Source organism: Channa argus, chromosome 21 (assembly GCF_033026475.1).
Source record: "Channa argus isolate prfri chromosome 21, Channa argus male v1.0, whole genome shotgun sequence".
Classification (NCBI taxonomy): domain Eukaryota; kingdom Metazoa; phylum Chordata; class Actinopteri; order Anabantiformes; family Channidae; genus Channa; species Channa argus.
The window spans coordinates 18,360,556-18,380,358 of record NC_090217.1 but is presented as its reverse complement, the minus strand read 5'-3'; the positions used below and the strand labels follow the sequence as shown (position 1 = coordinate 18,380,358).

The window sequence follows — 19,803 nt, the reverse complement described above, 5'->3', positions numbered from 1 at the left end:
TATTACTTTTTTCTTTACTTTTATAAGCTTTGTGTTATGACAGATTTTATAGAATTTTGAAAGAGAAAATCAGAAGTGAAAGTTTTTATAGTGGCTCTAACCCCCTTTTGTAGTTTATATATAGACTTTAGAATTAGGGCAAGTAGTTTTTGTAATGATGAAACATGCCAACCAGTGTAATAGTGTGGCGCACAGACCTACATTATGCTACATCAGGTTCTTGACAGTATTGTTAGTAGATACAATTTATTGTTGGTTTTATTGATATTGTCTTTTTATGGGATTGTTAACACGAACAGAAATATAGTAATATTATATATAACATAGTCAAAGCTATACATAATTAAGATGTGTAAACAAAACATTATGGCAAGAAAAACCGTAAACCCTTAAACAGTGAATTCCTCTTTAGGTGGTCCCGGCAGAGCAGTGCTGCCAACACCTGGGAACACAGCAGCTTTCCGTGCTGCTTTGTGGACCAACTTGGAAAAACTTATGGATCAGATATGTGCTGCATGCAGACAGGTACGTACCAACCTGAAACCACAAAACCACTAACTTACTGTATATCCATACCGTTGTATTACACTTTAAAAACAAAAGTGAGCCAGTCAGCAGGATCGATGAATCAAGTATTATATTCACTTTGCTGCATGTTCACAGGTGCAGCATCTGCAGAAGGTCCTTATGAAAAAGAGAGACCCAGTCACTCATGTGTGCTTTATAGATGAGATCATCAAGGTGGGTAGCCATCATTGTTTTAGTTTGGTATAATAGCAGAAGTTGTATTTACAATAAGGAAACATCACAAGGCTCCATTTTAGCCATGTAGTTATTAAAACAGCTGGTAAACACTGTTTACCCGGGTATAAAAATCGAGGGTATGGCTTTGTTTAAAGATGAGCTTTTACACTCTACGAATTTTGAATTAATTTACTCGAAGTAAAAGTCGTATGTAACCGCCTCCTTAATTCTACTTGTTGGCAGGTGCAGGCTACTTAAGCCACTACTAGTGTATTACACCACAATCCCTGCCGAAAGTGTTTTGTAATAACTTTCGTAATGCCCAGAAACTTAGGAGTCATCACAATCTGTATCATGACAAGATGATATAGAGCATTTTTTCTGAAATACTCTATGGAAATTAACCTAAAAATAATAAGTTCTAAGTGCTCTACTTTGTACTATAAATGGGAAGACAGGTTTTTTTTTAACAAAGAAACAAGGCAAGTAAGAAACTAGTAAAACCACAGCTACCAGTTCCTTTGGCTCGCTCACTTAAACAGTGCTAGGATCAATAGTAATCATGGCAGTCATTAACACATAATCATCAGCATCCTACTATCTTACCTCCACAGAAACCCAGTAGTACAAATCAGAGCAAGAGTGTTACTATGGAAACAAAGCTCTCACCAATTACCCAGAGATGGAGGTGTGAGTTGGAGACCTAATGACATGTCTAAATGCAGTGCACCCGCACTATCACTTTTCACTGTCATGGATGAGAAAGCCCTGTGTCCTCAGAAAAATGACTGAACAGACACATAGATCTACTTGGCAGTTACACCTTAGAATTGTTGCATCAAAATATATTCTGTGGCCTTATCACATACATACCTATAAATAATAATAAAAAAAGAGAAGCATTTAGAAACATGAGATGTAAATTGTGACTAATTTTGAATGAGCGCTAAGTCAATATAGCAAAGGTAATGTTTATTTTTTCCATAATGTAAAGTAATGTAATTGGGGTGTAGTGAAGAGCAAACATTTATACTTCTAGAATGTAATTCTTTTCTTTCTACCGAACGCCAGGATGGTAAACCTGACATCCTCTACACCTTCTGGACTGATGTAACCAACACACTTAGTGAGGAGTTTCATAGAGCAACTGAAGGTAAGATTGATCATTTTCTTATTTTCTTTTTCTTTTTATGTTAACAGTTTTAAAGGACACTAAAAGTGTAAATCAGAGCAGACACAGGATTGGTGCTGCACCACCGGCTGAAACAACTAGTGACTTCATTTAACGTGCTCTACTCAACAGTCTGTGACATAAGCTTAGTTAACAGCAACTTGGGTACAACTACAAAGTGAGAACATGAGAGGCAAAGTTTGATGGTTGTTGACATACTTTCGAACTTCCACTTTACTGGAAAAACTCCAGTTTCTTTCATGTTGTGTGTGCATATTAAAGATGTGTAGTAAACATAAGTAAACATAAGACAGATAAAAAATAGTTTTTTTTTTGTTTTATGCTTCTGCACCAGCGAAAGCTGTGATGGGAGGTATTTTTGGTTTAGTTTGGTCCATTCATCCATTTCTTTCTGTATTTCAGGAAGCTTTCAGGAAATTTCTTTAAATTTGCCACAAGTGTCTTTGGACTCATGGATGAACTGATAACATTTTGTCGGTCAAATTTCAAGGTCGCTGTGACCTCACATCATTCTCGTTATTGTTACTGCAATGTTTAAGGAAGGGCCTTGAGGAAATTTCATTACGCTTGAACCTACTTTTATCAAAATGCCCATTACCTATTGACATTAACCACTTATTTTTTACTTAACAAATATTTTGTAAAATATCCATACAACTTACAAATGTAGGAGTTCTTTGTAGGTGAAATTTTTCAGTTGCTAACTGGTTTGAGGGAGATGCTCGTCTGCTCTTAGCAAATAGCTAGGAAGCTTTTGTTTTAAGCTCTTTGTTTGGGGCAACTGTGGCGCAGGAAGATAGAGCGGTCGTCCACAATCCCACAGTTGTTGGTTCAATGCCCGGCACCTCTGGTTTCAAATGTCAAAGTGTCCTTGAGCAAGAAAAAATTGAACCCCAACTTAGTTGCTTCCGGTGAGTGTTTGCCCCCATGTGTGTGATTGTGAGTGTGAATAGGTGAATAAGAAGCAGTGTAAAGTGCTTTGAGTGCTAATAGGTAGAAAAGTGCTATATAAGTGCACAACATTTACTTCAGTCATGTATCTTCTTCTCATGTTTTCACAAATCCTCTCTCACTGTCAGATTAAGTTTCTTGTTTATGTTATCTTTTGTCTTTTTACCTCTTAAGTTGTTGGATTTGGGTATATGAATGTCATTATTCCACCTCTGTTTATCTTTCTCTCACACCAAGCTCCATAGCTTCTCTTGTCTTTATTTTTGTGTTAAATGCTTACTTTTTAAGATGCAATTAATTCCTCCTAAATATCGGTGTTAAAGTGTGTAACAACAGTAAAATATTGTGGCATCTGGTTAGAAATTATGGTACCAAAGTTTATAATGAAGAACTGTTATATTTCTATACAATCTATACCATTTGGATTGAAGTAGTAAACATTTCTTCCTTTCTCTCTCTCTCCTTTCGGCTTTATCCCGTGAGTTCGGGGTCACCACAGCGGATCATTGTCCGCATGTTGATTTGGCACAGTTTTTACGCCGGATGCCCTTCCTGACGCAACCCTCCCCAATTTCTACCGGGCTTGGACCGGCACTGCACAGCTGGGGAGGGGAATAGGCTGTTAGGGGTTCAGGGTCTTGCCCAGGGACACTTCGACACATAGCCAGGGCCGGGGATCGAACGACTCACCCTGTGGTCCGTAAGCAACTGCCTTTACCAACTGAGCTATAGCCGCCCCTAGCTATAGCCGCCCCTTAAACATTTCTTCCTTTCTCTACTTTCTCTAAATCCATCCATGTAGTGTACAATCATCTGGGATTAAATGTTCTGACAAATTCTCATCTATCCAGCTGTCTCTCTCTCACTGTGTCACTATCCCATACTGGTTTATCTAGTCATTCACTACAGAGGACATCAGGACTCAAGGCAGAATTATTACTGGGCCTACTATCAGCACATCTGAGCATACAATACACACAATTACAACAGGAAAATAAAAGAAAAAGAAACACATGAAAACATTAGCCCACTACAGCACAACTGGGGACAAACCAGCATTTTTCTCATTGTAAAGAAGAATTTCACAAGACAGTGAAAATGAATATGAAATTAAAAATATATGTTGTCTATGTAGTTATAAAAGTGTATCCCAGAAAAGGACAGAACATCACATAGAATCACACAGAATATTGCAGCCTCAGTACTGACATTCGTCACAGATTGATGTCAGGAAAAGTTTGGAAAATTGGTTGGAAAACTTAAAAAGAGAAAAAAGGCACCCACATGTCTTCTTTGCTGGCTTAAAAATGATCAAAAATGTATTTTTTTTCCCTGTCTAGCCTCATCCTTCCTTAAACAGGCATTTGAAGGAGAGTATCCTAAACTGTTGCGACTGTACAATGAGCTGTGGCGCCGCCTGCAGCAGTATAGTGCCAGCCTGCAGGGGACACTAACAAGCAGTGGAGTGATGGATGCATCTGTGGAAATAAGTGCCACCGAGACAGACAGTCAGGACCTCTTCATGCAGGGCAAACAGGACTACAAGTAAGCTAGCTCACAAATAGTACTGCAATCAAGATAACTTTGGGGCACGATCACAGCCATGGGTTATTTTGTTTGGTGTGAACCAAAGTAGAAAAGTTTTACTTTGCAGTGTTTTTGTTTTGTATTGTCTAGATTACGTTTTTAGTCACAAATTGTGGCAGAAGTGGTCAGGCAAGGCAGGCAGCTGTTTGGGGCCCCAGGCCAGTAGGGGGCCCCAGGCCAGTAGGGGGCCCCGAGGGCTGACAAAAGTTAAACTATGTACAGCACTGACTGTGTGCACAGTTTGCAATAACACTACCAGTCGGAGACCTTCCTAACAAGGCCCTGACTATTACTCCGTTGCAAGTTGCGTAATGTGTCCAGCTCTGCTGGAGTCATCAGAAATCAACTTGTTCACTTAGCTAGCAGGCTGCACATAATCAGCTATCTTGGCCAATACTTTTAGTAAACTGATGAAAACTCTCAAATATGTTAAACTGTCCAACTGTCAAGCTATGAATGCTAAGTTATGGAATTTTGATGCAAAGAAATTAGGACAAGTGTACCATGAATCACTCATGTGTGGTGTATAATTTAATTTAATTTTTCATATCTTAAGCGTAGTGGTTTTATGTTGCATACATTTTTGCCTAGGATCGCTACTAACTAGTGAACAAGAACGAAGAACAAAGTCCTGCTATGCTCATAAGGGACTATGAATCACTGCAAATGCAAAACTTTATAAAATTATTCCTACAACTAAAGTTTCTCTTTTTACCTTTGGTTGCTGCAGTGGTTTCTGTTTGGCTAAAACATTGATGAAATAATTGAAATTAGATGGAGAAAATTACTTTAAAAGGAAGAAAAGGTGCAGCTTGACACCGAACGCCCCGACAGAATGAGAGGTGTCAGGTAATGCTAATAAATCTATTTTTAGAAATTGAACATGTGATATAGAGTAATTCATCACTATCACCTTACCACCAGAATCAGGTCTGTTTTGTCAGAAAGGAACAGTTACACACACACACACACACACACACACACACACGCAGCCCTAAGAAAAGAACAATCACTTGTATCCGATTGGTGCTCGCTATTAGCAAAAGAAATCTGGTTATGAGAGAGCAAACGATGTAATGAAGGAGAGTATAGCACAGAAGGAGGAATAAAGGGATGATGTCACAGATAGCTAGAGCGGGAGTGAAGACATGACAGAGACAAAGTCCTTTGACAGGAGGGTGCATGTGCAGATGTTAATAATCACACTACACACACTGTTTGTCGTGTGCTTCGATAACAGTCATGCTGTGAGTTCCTGCACAGTCCATGAACTTGCTGCTGAAGGGAAAAAACTTGAGACATTTAATACATCATTCTACTGCCTAACTGCACACCTTTCTCTTGTTGTTTGTTTTGCTTGTTCTTTTGTCCTCTCTTACTATTTCTTTATCACAACTATGATTAATACAGCTTACACACATACACACCCTCAAACACAGGCATCACATCTGTTATTGTGCCTTCATTAATAGAAATTACATGAGACACTGCAGCATTTTGCTTCCATTTATAAATGCAGTTTAAGAGCTCCATAAATATAAGCACAGAAATGTTATGCATTTTGCATAAAAAATATTAAATGTCATATATTAACATACTAAATTTCAATATGTGATATTTAATAGATTGTGGATCTCATAACATTATTATAGATGTGAAGTGTTGAGTTTCTAATGCACCCCTCACAGTGAGTTGATGCAAGGCCAAGAACAGTGAATGGGTCGACGGGTTTCTTCAGAAAACACCTCTTGCTTATAAAAACTATGTACACTACATTCTGCACCCTTTTAATTTGTGGGTGTGTGTATGTATGTGTGTTTTTTTTGTGTTTGCAGTCCAGAGAAGGCACTGAAGGATTCTCTGCAGCCATACGAGGCAGCCTACCTCTCCAAGTCCCTCTCTCGACTGTTTGATCCAATCAACCTTGTGTTCCCTATGGGTGGACACAATCCGCCCTCCAATGATGAGCTGGACAGCATCATAAAGACTATCAGCAGGCACGTATGGTACACAGCCTTACAGCACAAACCCACAGGAACAGACGTTCAACACTGTCTGTACCACATCAACTCAATTTGCTTTATTCATATGGCATCAATCCACCACAATCATTCAGCTAACCTACCTGCTAATAGTCGCTGTAGCCTGGTTTCAAATGAAGACTGACCATGTTCACCACCAAGAAAGCAGCAAGAAAAGCACAAGACTGACACAGTAGATAGGGAATAAAGCAGCCATTGTGGGGGAATAGAGTAAATTTAGTCATATAGTTAGGTAATTAGCAAACAGGCAAACAAGATAGGTTTATTGGAGAGTTCACAAAGGGGACAAGAAGTCACGGGGTGTGTCATGCTTAAATGAATGCTTAAGATTACCATAGGCACTTGTTGTAAGGCCCAAAAGAATGTAGTAGATAGTGGGTCCTGGGGTCACAAGATCTACAAGAAGGCGCAATTAAAAAGATTTGATTGCTTCACGACTGACATTAACAGATAACCTAAAAAGGGATAAGAATGGAGACTGTCAACTACGTGCAACTGGTTTCTTAATTCATGTTTTGTGAGGGTGGTTCCTTTCTTAGGTTTGAGTATAAATAGTAGGGGTTTGAGAGATACAATTCAGAAGACCCCAACATCCATGTGTTCTTCTTCATGTTGTCATGTATTAAACTGAGATAATTCATCACGCTGACTTCTGTCTTCAATTCTGCCAAGATCTAGTAACACTTGACTAAGGAAGCTGGAACATTTCTATCACACCATTCACATGGCATATACCTGTCCATTTTTGACATGCCAACATTAGCTGGACTAGCAATGTCTTCCTCTTTGGACACACTCACCTACACACCATGGCCACCTTCATTCCTACTTGCTCCACCTGTTAGAAGAATCCAGATCCACAGGATATTTTTTAGGTTCTCTTTTTAGGTTTTTCTTTTTGGCACTTTACTGCAGCATTGCCTCGTATCCACTGTAACATCGTTTACAGTGACTGACAGTGATTGACAAAATTTGCATGATTGACAGCTCACTTCTGACCAGGATTTTACACCCGTAAACCAATTAAAGCAAACTGATATCATCACATGGCAATAACTGTGTAGCCCTTGTGCTAATCCAGCTCAGTCTGTGGGTCACGAGTTATTTTAAAATTAAAGACCCATTTAACTGGGTTCACTTAATCAGACTACTGCCTTACACTGTATGAATCAAAATGACGACTGTTCATTTAATTTTAATCCATTATTTTATCTTAGTTCTTATTTGTATATGTTATATTCATTAAGGGACCTGATAACAGTGTTTATGGTCAGGTTGACTGAGGGCCAAATTAGAAATACTGCAATAATTACTTACTTGCAATGTCATTGCTTATTTACTATCTACATTAAAAAAGGACAGCTGAGTTGCTGCTACAGCTTCTCTTTACTAGTGCTGTGTTTTATTCTCTGTTAAAATGTCAACCATGGCTGGGTTTATTAAGTTTCCACACACTAAAATGGAATCTCTTTTGTATTGCACAAAAGTATTGTATTTAACAAATAGATATTATATAAAAATGTTTGAGGCATTTTCAGTAATGTGAAATATGTAGTTAGTTTAGTTTAATTTTTACTTAAATTTTGATCCATCTTATGCTGCAATAACTGCGGATAAATCCATATTTGAATCTTATATTTAACCGAAAATATATACATTTGATCAATAGTTATAAAAACACAATGCACCCGAGGTTCTTGTTAACTACAAACATACTGTCTTTGATAATTAGGAAGGTTATGCTGTTTTTAATTAAAAATGTACCTTATTCTTTTTGCTTTTTTTGTGTTTGCAGTGAGCTGAACGTAGCATCAGTAGACACAAACCTCTCACTGGCTGTGGCCAAGAACGCTGCCAAGACAGTGCAACTCTTCTGTGTCAAGTCTGAACAACTGGTGTGTACAGCTGTGCGTGTCTGTGTGTGTGTGTGTGTGTGTGTGTGTGTGTGTGTGTGTGTGTGTGTGTGTGTGGGCATGCACACATGTTTATCTAAAATGTAGAATTCTTGGATATAGAAAACTGATTTTTTTTTTAAGAATAAACCTTAATTCATCCCACTGTGGGGACATTTGCAGTGGTTCCTCTTTTATGGATTGTGTATATACAGGGGTCAGCATGGACACTGACCAGCCTGCATCTACACAGCCTTATATGCAGCAAGCTGGGTTGCACTGTGTTCTGATACTTGTCAATCATGGGCATTATTAAGTTGTGCCCTTGCAGACCCCTGCCTACCACTACATTAAAGCCACCAGGTTTTAATGTTGTGGCTGATCAGTGAATCGATTATGTAAACTAAAGACAGATCAATCGATATGAATGTTCCAAATTTCAGCTTTTATTTGACAGTGTTTATGGCTGGATATGTTAAACACCATAGAATTTATTTGGATTGCTATGATACAAAAGTTACTATCTTCTGTGTTGCTTAACATATCCAGGTGTGAATACTACCAAATAAAAGCTAAAATTAGCAACTTTGATCTCATAATCATCCTAAACCCAGGTATTTATTAAACAGACGATCACTATTAGCCTCACTAGCCTCACTATTCTTATATGTTTTTGCCAAATGCCATTTCCCCTTGTTTCTTTGTGCTGCATTATTTTTTGACAATTTCTGTTTGCAGTTGTGTACTCAGGGTGATGCCAGTCAAGTGATTGGTCAATTAACAGAGGGCCAGAGGAGGAATGTAGCTGTGGTCAATTCCCTATATCGTCTGCAGCAGGCTGTAGGCAAGGTAGGAAATGAAAACTCTGTGTTTGTCTGCTGTCCAATTCAGTTGTTCAGTTTTATTTAGTATTAGGATACATTGAGATACATTAGGATAATGTGATCACTTTTTAACTTTTTTTCACTATTTTATGTGGAACATAGTGAATTCCAAAAGGGTGCACAAATCCTTTAAGCAAACACAACTCCAGTTCTAACATGTCATAAGCGATATGTATACTTTTTCTACTGTTGTTAACGTCTAAATTAATGACCATCCTAAGTGAAGGCTACCCTCCTCTACTTTTTATCAATTCAATCACATTAGATAGAGAATTCCTCTATTTTCTCATGTCTGAATGTGCTAAGTATAGAAAGACACAATTTGCTCGGATACTGTATGTAAACATTTAGCCAAATGTATGTAGCCATATTGCCAGCATTCATGCACAACAAAGAAAAAGGAATCAAGCTAGTCGATATGGGTAAGTTGACTTTTCTGTTAATGGTTTCTTTCTGTAGCTTGGATATTTTCATTGTTTAGTAACGGTGTATTTTTTGTCCTTGACATTGTCACACATGAGTGTGAAATGAAGGAAAGGAAATGAAGGGGGATAAAAGGAACAGTAGTAGTTTCCTCAGCCTTCTCCATTAAAGATGTATAGTGTGTCATGGCACAGCAGCCCGGCTGATTAATAGCATAAAAAAACAGATTACTCTAGCATTAAATATTTAACTTTAAGGCTTCAAAATTTTACTGTCTGAAAACAAAGTGAAAAATTATCTCAGGTGGGGGGACGGTGGAATGAGGAGACAGGTTGTGAAGTAGTAGACATAAAATTTTGACAATTGTGACGTTGTGTACAATGATTCATATGGATGCATATTCACATGCAACATGGTGACATATTCGAAGAGCTGTATGTTTGTATTTCACAGGCAAATTTGTGTTGAGTGGCAAAATCCTGAGTTGGGCATAGCCCCAATACCAGCTATTGAAAAGAATCCACAAAATGTATTTATTAGTGCTGATAGTAACTGGTTGTTAAATGCACTTAATATGACTCTAGTCTTAAATGGAGTAGACCAAAAAAAGGTATTTGACCAAAAGCAAGTTAAAGAGGGCAAATCAGAACAACTGTAGCATCTTTGCATCGACATCAATGTTGTCTTTCCTGTCTCTCTATTGATTTAAAAGTGGTTTAATAGCAGGTCCATACACAGATGTCTGTTAATTTCCACTCCCCAGCCTTTGCTGTAGGTTATGAAGCATTAACAGTATCAGCATTTAGGACAGAAATCCTTTGGAGGGAGGCAGCATTTTGTTGCTGTTGACCCACGGCCTGCACATAATAATCTATCAAACCTCTGTCCATTTTAATGGTTGTGTGCTTCACCTTATTTAAAATACATATTTACATATTTTCAGTGGTTTATGTACAACACTATTTGGAGCAAAAATGTACCACAAGTGTGTAATTTTTTTTTGTTTATTTCTTTTTGTATTGAATTCCTGTATTTTTATTTTCTCAGATTATTTCAGGATTGGGAGAAAGTCCACCAGCTGCTGCAGAGGCCCTCTCTTCCTCTTTGGAGGTATCATAGTTAACAGCTTTTTCATTATTTTGATTTTCATTTGTAGTTAGAGATTTCATTTTTATAATTATTAATTGTATTTATCAATAATCTACTTAGTGTGTTAGTAGAAAACCTCATTCTAATATGTTGATAGTGTTCATTCTGCGCACTTATATAAAATAATCACAGGGAACCACATCCTCCTGGGTGTATTACTTTATTTGGAGCTTTTTATCTATTCACAAAAGCCCTGAAGCTCACTTCCTTGATCAAATTAGAAAACTGGGGCCTGCACAGTTGATTAAATTCTCAGTGGAGCTCTTTTCTAAGTGTGTAAAACCTACTTTATGAATATATGTATCATTCTTTTAACTTTGCACCGATTGACGTAGTTTGACTCTTGGCTCACAAAATAAAACATTACAGTTAATTTGCTCCTTTTGTGTGACACCACACAATTTTTCTCCCTCTTTTGTGATTCAGGGAGTTAAGGCCCTGATGAGCAGTGCTGTGCAGCCTCTTCTGCAGTCAGTCAGTGACTCCATAGAGGCTATCATCATCACACTACACCAGGAAGACTTTTCTGGGTAAGTACATTCCACATGCTTTCACCACTAAAGCTCAGTTACCAGGCCTCTGCTCTGATGATAAAACTTATTGTTAACACATAAAGGGGGACCTTACTGTGCTGAGTAGTAAAAGCAAACCACTGGCTGCTACAATTTGTATCCAACTTTGCACACTCATCTGTTTTCACCATAGCAGATCCTGGTCTAGAACCAAGAACTGCCTAGGGCTATTGGCGGGATGATAAAGACTAACAAGACCAACTAAAACCTTGTGGCAAAGACAAAATAAGTGTATCATTTATTTGTTTACCGTAATGTAGTCAATAACATCACTGATGCTAGTTAACTAGCTTAAGGCTGAGGCTAACAAAGGCTAACATCAACATTTAATAATAATCAAAATGTGTTGAAAATCTACATTTCTTATCAAACATAGGTTATGTTTGGATGCCAGTGCAGACTTTTAAAGTAAGCAATAACATCACAGGCTGTGTCATGTGTTTGGCAGGAAAGCTGACATATATACATACAAATGCAGTGAAGTAATGAGTCATTTATTCACTTCTCATTTATTTAGTGGAGAGTTATACAGATTACAAAAAAACACAGATAGTGTGGTGCATAAATTTTTTCATCATCCCAACAGCAATTTCTAGAGCTTGTATAATTATTGAATGTTTATTAAAAATTATAATGAGCACATTGGGATCTGTACAAATGATGTAATTGTGTTTATGTGTTGCAGTCCTTTGTCCAGCCCTGAAAAACCGGATGTTCCATGCTCCCTCTACATGAAGGAACTACAGGGCTTCATCTCCAGAGTGATGGCCGACTACTTCAGACACTTCCAGTGCATAGATTTTATCTATGAGAGCACTGAGTCCATCGCTCAGAGAGCCATTGAGCTATTTATCAGTCACGCCAGCCTGTTGCGCCCACTGGGAGAGGGTGGCAAGATGAGGCTGGCCGCGGACTTTGCACAGGTGGGAGGTCTGAGGTGGTGTTTTCAGACTTTTTCTCTCCTGACAGAGAAGAAAGACTTGTCAAAGTGCAATTTGCTTCACATGATTTGAAATGTCTGTGTTTGTGCATCGATGTCTGTTTCTTGTGTGTGATCAGATGGAGATGGCTGTAGCTCCTTTGTGCAGAAGAGTGTCTGATTTGGGGAAACCTTACAGAAAGCTGCGCTCCTTCAGGTGCGTAAGTTCACTTGATGTGTCTCATGTCTCATTTTTGTCTAATGGAACAGACACTTAAAACAGTCCAGCTGTCTACACATACCACACATAGTCTCATGTGTTACACATGAAGTGCAACTACAAGTCCATTTACATGTGAATCCACAGTGATTGTGTACTGGCTTCTGAGGTACCTTCCAGAACACAGGTGACCTGCTCTCTGAATTGCACTTAAATGCCTCCAGTGTAGACACACATGGGGCACTGGAGCTGTTGCTCTAGCACATTACATAATATGCAAACAAGGCATAACAGTATATTTTTAATCAAAGTAATTATTTATATTTGACACATTTTTCACTGCAAATACTTTAAAAAAAAAGCATAACTGTACTACAAATTTAATTGATAGTGTTTGAGTGTGAAATTAGCGAAACCAAGCCCACCCATATCAGGGATATTCAGTGTTGACAGAGGTCCAACAAGTTAAAAACCTGCAACCAGAAGGAGCAGGGATTACAGTTCTGTTACAATGTGACAACTTTGTAAAGTTAGAGAGACACTTCTTCTTATATCCCTCAACAAAGAACAAGTGGACTTTAATAAAAATGTAGTTTCTTCTCAGACAATAGAAAACTTTTTTTTCCTGTGTAGTTAATGGACTAAAACTTGAAAAGACACCAGTATGGTCCTTTAAGCCTGACTGTGTACACTACAGTCTATGTTAATAGAACGGTGTATGTTTGTGTCACAGGCCGCTGCTGTTTCAGACCAGCGAGCTGATAGCCAGTAGTCCAGCTGTGGGTGATCTGATCCCCTACAGCACCCTGCTGCACTTCCTCTTCACCAGAGCCCCATCCGAGCTCAAGTCTCCTCACCAGGTCTGTGCACACATGGAAACACGAAACTAAGATACAAGTGTCTTGTGTTTAGATGGCACCAACTAAGAGAGTTTCTCCCACAGAGAGCAGAGTGGTCTATTGCCCGCTACTCCCAGTGGCTGGATGATCATCCCTCAGAACGAGATAGACTCACTCTTATAAGGTAAACTTTAGTTTTTCCTCTTATTCCAGTTACAGGTGCTCTGTGGAGTGTCTATACAGCAGAGATCTTCTCTTTAAACATGTTGAAATCTGCAAGTGATCTAGCTTTCAGTCATCTTCTTCACTACCTCTTGCAGCACACAGTTGCTGTGATTTCAATTGTGTTGAATGATCGGCCTCTAGTGGTGAACTCTGTCTAGACTTACTTTAAGGACATATAAAAACCCCATTTTCAAAGCAGTTGGGATGTTGTGTAAGATGTAAATAAAAACAATGCAATGATTTGAAAATCATTTAAAATTTAATTTTGATTGTAAAATAGTACGAATATTGAAATATTTGCTCATTTTGAATTTACTGTCAGCAGGACATCTCAAAAGTTGTACCAAGGGAAACAAAGAGTGGTTAAGTTGTGTAATGCTAAAAACACTTGAAAGAACATCTCCTAACTGAGGTTAATTGGCAACAGGTCAGTATCATGAATGAGTTTTACAGAGCATCTCAGAGAAGCAGAGTCTTTCAGAAATAAAGATGGGGATCATCACTCTGGATAACAACTTGGAAATAATGTGTCAATGTAAAACTGCAACAAAGGAGTTAATCATCTATGTTTCATAATAATAAAACATTCAGATAATCTAAAAGCGAAAAGGCCAAAAACCTACATTAAAGGGTGGTGAGCTTCAGGCGTTTAGATGGCTCTGCATTAATAAGGGACATGATTCTGTAGTGGAAACCACAGTATGGGCTCAGCAACACCTGAAAACCATTATTGGTCAACAGTTTGTCTCTGCATCCACAAATGTGAGTTAAAACTCTACCATGCAAGTAAACGCATAAATATCTATTGAATTGCCCATGGGATTAATAAAGTATCTGAAGCAGTGATCCGGAAGCAGTGTTATTAACAGAATGGTAAACATGCCTCTGTCCCAATTCAAGTTCAAAATGAGTACATATCTTGACTATAACACAATTTGCTGTTTCGACATTTGACATATTGTCATGTTTTATTTAAATAAAACGTGTCAGAAATAGGGTTTGAAATTATTTGCATGTTGATGCATTCTTTTTATTTAACCTTTTCTGAAAATCTGTTTTTTGAATTTGTATTTTTGAAAGTGTACTAAAACAATGGCTTCATCTAAAACTACCCTGACTTTACCGAGCCAGAGTCTGACTCTGCAAGTCAGCTCAGGAGGAGCAGATCCATTCACAGGCTTAAATTGGTTGTGAGCTGCAACAGGGAGTTAGTGTAGTGGTGTGATGGCAGATTTAACCAGGAGATGATCGACACTTAGAAATAGTTGAGCTGCTCCTGAAGCTCCAGTCACTGCCAAAACTCTGTATATTCTTGGCTGTGTTGTTTACATGTCACTATAGGAAATAATTTCTCCTTTCTTGCAAGGGGCACTCTGGAAGCCTATGTGCAGTCTGTGAGGGCTCGGCAGGGGAAGGAGTTTGCCCCCATCTATCCCATCATGGTTCAGCTGTTACAGAGAGCCACCAGTGGTTCACAGGAGGTCAGAACATGAAGATGTCACAGCTGTGGGCGAAAGTGTGTAAGGACTGAGAATATTGAAATGAAGCTTAACTCTATGCACACTACATTAGTCCCCCTCTGGGCAGTTATCACTATAGCAACTGGTTTTGAGTTAAAATGTTGGACTAGTTCTGATGTTTTTTTTTTTTTTTACTATTTTGACTGACTTTGTTGTGTAGGTACATGCAATGAGATCTTTTTCTTAAACTCTGATATTAACAATTATTTTAAATTTTTTTGAGTGAGCAATCCAAAAAAAAAAAACAACTTTGCTTCCAAATGACCAAATAAAAAAATCCAGCTGTGAAAGTGTGTGGACATACACACACGTTCTATTACATGAATGACTTCTGACAATAAATGGGGAAATAGTTGCTTTTATTTGTAAGTGACTTCATTAGTACAGATATGGATCTCTCACACACACACACACACACACACACACACACACACACACACACACACACACACACACTATGACTTGAGCACTTTACAAGGTTTGATTTAGATGGGCCATTTCCATTGGTTGGAAGGAGGCTCCTCTACCAGTGGTTCCCATGGTTTCCACTCTGACATCTTCCTGGAGAGAGCCAGCTCATGCTCTGCCTGGGTGCACATAAATTGTGGTTTCAGTATCACATACACAGCCAAGTCTTGCTTTAAAGACAGACTTTTATGGAAATCTGCTTGTTAATTGACAAAAGGAGGTTTGAGATCCAGTTGGTAAAAACAAAAGCCCTAACAGGCCAACTGACAGAACTTGGGGAAAGTGATCATTTAAAAACAAAAAATAAAAAATAAAACCTACCTGGGAAATTACTTCTTCAATCTGACCACAGTTTATTTTCGTCTCCAGCTTTTCTACATCAGGCTCCTATAAAAGACATGATTTCGTAATATCAGCACCCCTACATATTGGAGAGAAATGAATAATTTTACCTACTCTAAACTTTAGAATGCACAGGTCCAACTGTTCAATGTTTCAGTACTTATTGCATAACAAGTTGTTCTCTAACAAGGTGATTAACTGCAAAATTACGTGATTCATGGATCATGTCTGATCCATGAAAAAAAATCATGTCTGATCCATGAATTGACCACTACATGTTCTGGTTCAGTTACAATTGGAGAAAGTGTGGATGGTACCGATGAATTGATACTGCAGAAAAGGAGCATACAGACTTTTAAATTGATTGCATGTCTTTAACTGTTCAGAGATGCATGTGCCAGCTGAGATTTCTATTGCCTTTCTGTTGGTGAGTTGAAGGATGCATTTTGACTTTTTATGATTTTAAAATGTCACGGCAGGTTCGGCTGCTGCCCTAGAAGCTCAGGAGGAGGGCTGCCTTACCTTTGAGTACATGCCTGAACACAAATTAGCAGATTTTCATAATTTTAAGAGATGTTGGGTTTTCCAAATACCACCGCTTGCTATTGTGATTTAATTTATCCAGGTAGTGTCCCTTTTTTCCTCTCCATCTTCTCACAACTACCTCCAAATTAAATGGAAATAAAATTATCTAAATAGAAATAAATGGTCTGTACTTCTAAAGTGCTTTTCTACCCATGGACACTCAAGGTGCTTTACACTGCTTATTCACCCATCTGTACACACACATACACGATTGGAGAGCTGCTATGAAGCTGGCCAACACTCACCGTATGGTGGACAACCACTCCACCTTCCTGCGCCACAGGCACATATGCAGCCAACCCATTCTAACCACTGTATCAGGCACAGGTAAACAGATGAGGCAGCACTCCTCTCCTGAACTCCACCACATAAATCACAAGACGCTGCTTGCATCTCTCAAGGCTTAACATGACGTAACATAACTTCAAATTCTATAGTGAAACAATTTTATATATTTAGTGTAGACACATTTCTGCCCACAGACCATCGCAAACAATCTCAAACTAAAGTTGATGTCCCTGTAACTAAGACTTTTCCATGGAACTGGCCAACCTCTTGAAGGTGGCCGCAAGAGGAAAATCAGCCAGAGAACAGAAGAGACAAAGGGTCTAGAACAGTTTCCAAGCAGTTTAAGGTCAAAGTACATCAGTTTTGGATCACACCACTGGTCAATTTGTGAAGGACAATTTGAGCAAATTGTCCAGAAAACACTTAAAGCCCTATAAAAGCCTGCCCAGCTGTGGAATAAGATTCTTTGGACTGATTAAACCAGTATCAACTTGTACCAGGATGACGGGAAGAGAAATGTATGGAGTAGGTAAGAACGGCTCATGATCCAATGCATCACCACATTATCTGTCAGACATGGTGGAGACAGAGTTGTGGCATGAGCAAGTACGGCTGCCACTGAAGCCCAAAACATACCATCAAAGCTACAAGAGTTTCCCAAGGCAAATAAATGCAATATTCTTCACTGGCCAAGCCAGTCACCTGATTTTAACCCAAAAGAGCAGCTTTTCGTTTACTGAAGACAAGACTGAAAGCAGAAAGACCCACAGACAAGCTTACACAGCTTCAGTAAAGGCCTGACAAAGCTCAGGGGCAGAAACTCTTCATTTGGTTATGTCCATTGGTTCCAGATTTTAGGCAGCAGTTGATTGCAAAGGACTATGGACAATAATTATGTTTGTAACTATGTTCATCTGTTCCATTTTTGAGTCCCCTATGAGAGCTATCATAAGCAACGAAGTGGGTTTGCTAATATTCTAGTTGCTAGTAGATCAGTTCATTATATTGTTAAAAAGAAGCAGGAATAACTATAGTAAACAGTAATTAAAGCTAAACAAATCCCTCCAAGCTGATACTACTGTAACATGAATCTTCAAACCCGAGAAAGTTGGAGCCGTTTGCTCAAACTACTTGCTGGCAACTGCAGAAGTGTTGTTTGTATGGAGTGATTATCTCTAAAGGTTGTTGAACCAAAACCTTAAGTTAAGGTCAAATTCATTTTTGTCCAGGCCATTTTCACTTTTTTAATTTAAATTATGGTCAGTCAAAAATCAAAAGCAAAGTAAGATTTTTATTTATTTTCTTCCCCAAACGTTTTCCTTTTTGAAAGACAATTATAGATTTTTTTTCATGGAATGGTGCCAACAATTTGCTCCATGTCCGTACATAGTGTATAATATATTTTTTAAAATAATTTTGAAGGATTAACACTGATAAACACAGCGTGTTACTGACCGTTTTGACGTGGTGGAACCTCTCGTTGACCAACTGCTCTGTGTATTTCCTGTAGGCAGCATCCTGTGGCATGGTCTGCAGCATCCCCAGGATCTTAGTGTAAAGAATCCTCAGACGCTGAGAGGAAAAAACAACAGCTACTGATGACAGCTGGATCCTTGTGATCATGTTGATTATCTTGTGAATTTAAAAGGACTATGTGTTAACCATTAAGTGTGAAGCGTGACTGAGCTCTGTGGTGCATTCACTGTCAGCTGCTCACCTCATGCGGATTCTGGCACACTGCCAGGCCAACCAGGCCGGTCGTCTGGAAGAGCACAGCAGGAGTTACACTTCTGAGTTACAATCTGAGTCAACTCAGCTTACTCACTACTTTATCAACTTTAAACTTCATTCTGCACAACACTGCCAATGTGTCTGAGAACCTTAAATATAATTTCCTGGGCCTGTACATCTCAGAGTTTAAGTTGGCTGGACAACACCACAGTCACAATGATGAAAGCCTAACAGCAGCTTTACTATATTAGTATTAGTACTATTGATGGACACTGTGCGCATGTTGCTGCATGAACAAAGCACAGGCCAAAGGGCTCAGAGACCCTCTGTGCCCCAAAACATATACTGGAGGAACTTGGCTTTAAACTCGAGACACCTAAGATAAAAGGGGTTCTCCAACAGTATCTCTCCAGCAGCCATTAGAATAATTGCTAAAGACCTCTAGGCTGGAGTAAAATACCCATGGATGTTTAAATATACATCAAATAATGGGTCGTTAGTCAGTGCAATACCCTAAAATACTTAATACTAAATTAGCAATGCTTTGTCTCATGTCATTTTGCTTCATACTTGATAAACAGTACAATTTAACCCAGGATTCTGTGTGTTTTAATGTCTTTGTGTTTTGTCATTAGACTTCTGCCTAAAATTGTTGTCACATCCTGTGCCTTAAGAAAAACAACAGAGACATAATAAAGAAATGGTCCTGTGCACATGTATCTGTGCAAATGGCAAACAAAGAGCCTAATTTGACTTGATGTTGGAATTATATATGTTTTATATAAATAAAAAATTATCACTGATCAGGCATAACATTATGTCCACCTGTGTAATTTAATGCAATCCAATAAGTGTAACGTTAACTTAACAACCTCATCGTAGTGGTACTAAGCTCAAACTAAAGCATAAGACCTGTTAGCAGAACAGCTTAAAACTAGCTAAGCTAACACACTGCAGAGCCTCGTTTAAACTGCAAATGATTTCTGTGTAACGCGGTAATACAAAATAGAAGTACTGATGCAGTGTAATACAAAGTAAATAAACTACATTAATACCACTAGTACTCCAATGTTTGTTTCTGGAAGTAAAACGAAAACATGACCTCTACTCGTACCTTCTTTATTAGCCCAGCCATCCTTCTCTGCGGACAGTCTCTGGTTTCCGGCCACTATATATGACGTCAGCGAATGCGCACAAAAATAATGAACATCTACAAGCAAACAAAAGGTG

General features: G+C 38.5%; 2 protein-coding genes across 2 annotated transcripts in view; one reads left to right on the top strand and one right to left on the bottom strand.

The window, feature by feature from the left end:
* cog5 (component of oligomeric golgi complex 5) overlaps window positions 1–15,615 on the top strand; it is a 55,105-nt gene extending 39,490 nt beyond the window's left edge. Inside the window, exons 9-22 of the mRNA XM_067489845.1 lie at window positions 413–525; window positions 664–741; window positions 1,816–1,897; window positions 4,228–4,432; window positions 6,310–6,471; window positions 8,312–8,411; window positions 9,147–9,257; window positions 10,763–10,825; window positions 11,291–11,394; window positions 12,122–12,359; window positions 12,496–12,572; window positions 13,309–13,435; window positions 13,519–13,598; window positions 15,006–15,615. Of these exons, the coding sequence (XP_067345946.1) occupies window positions 413–525; window positions 664–741; window positions 1,816–1,897; window positions 4,228–4,432; window positions 6,310–6,471; window positions 8,312–8,411; window positions 9,147–9,257; window positions 10,763–10,825; window positions 11,291–11,394; window positions 12,122–12,359; window positions 12,496–12,572; window positions 13,309–13,435; window positions 13,519–13,598; window positions 15,006–15,132 (1,667 nt within the window). The 3' untranslated portion in view covers window positions 15,133–15,615. The remainder of the gene's footprint in view (window positions 1–412; window positions 526–663; window positions 742–1,815; window positions 1,898–4,227; window positions 4,433–6,309; window positions 6,472–8,311; window positions 8,412–9,146; window positions 9,258–10,762; window positions 10,826–11,290; window positions 11,395–12,121; window positions 12,360–12,495; window positions 12,573–13,308; window positions 13,436–13,518; window positions 13,599–15,005) is intronic.
* On the bottom strand, window positions 15,502–19,776 carry ndufa5 (NADH:ubiquinone oxidoreductase subunit A5). Its single transcript, XM_067489857.1, has 5 exons — window positions 19,688–19,776; window positions 18,560–18,604; window positions 18,298–18,414; window positions 15,949–16,014; window positions 15,502–15,746 (listed from the first exon to the last, which is right to left on the bottom strand). The coding sequence occupies exons 1-5, from the start codon at window positions 19,706–19,708 to the stop codon at window positions 15,645–15,647; spliced, it is 351 nt and encodes a 116-aa protein (XP_067345958.1). The 5' UTR covers window positions 19,709–19,776; the 3' UTR covers window positions 15,502–15,644.
* Between the last annotated feature and the right edge of the window lie 27 nt (window positions 19,777–19,803).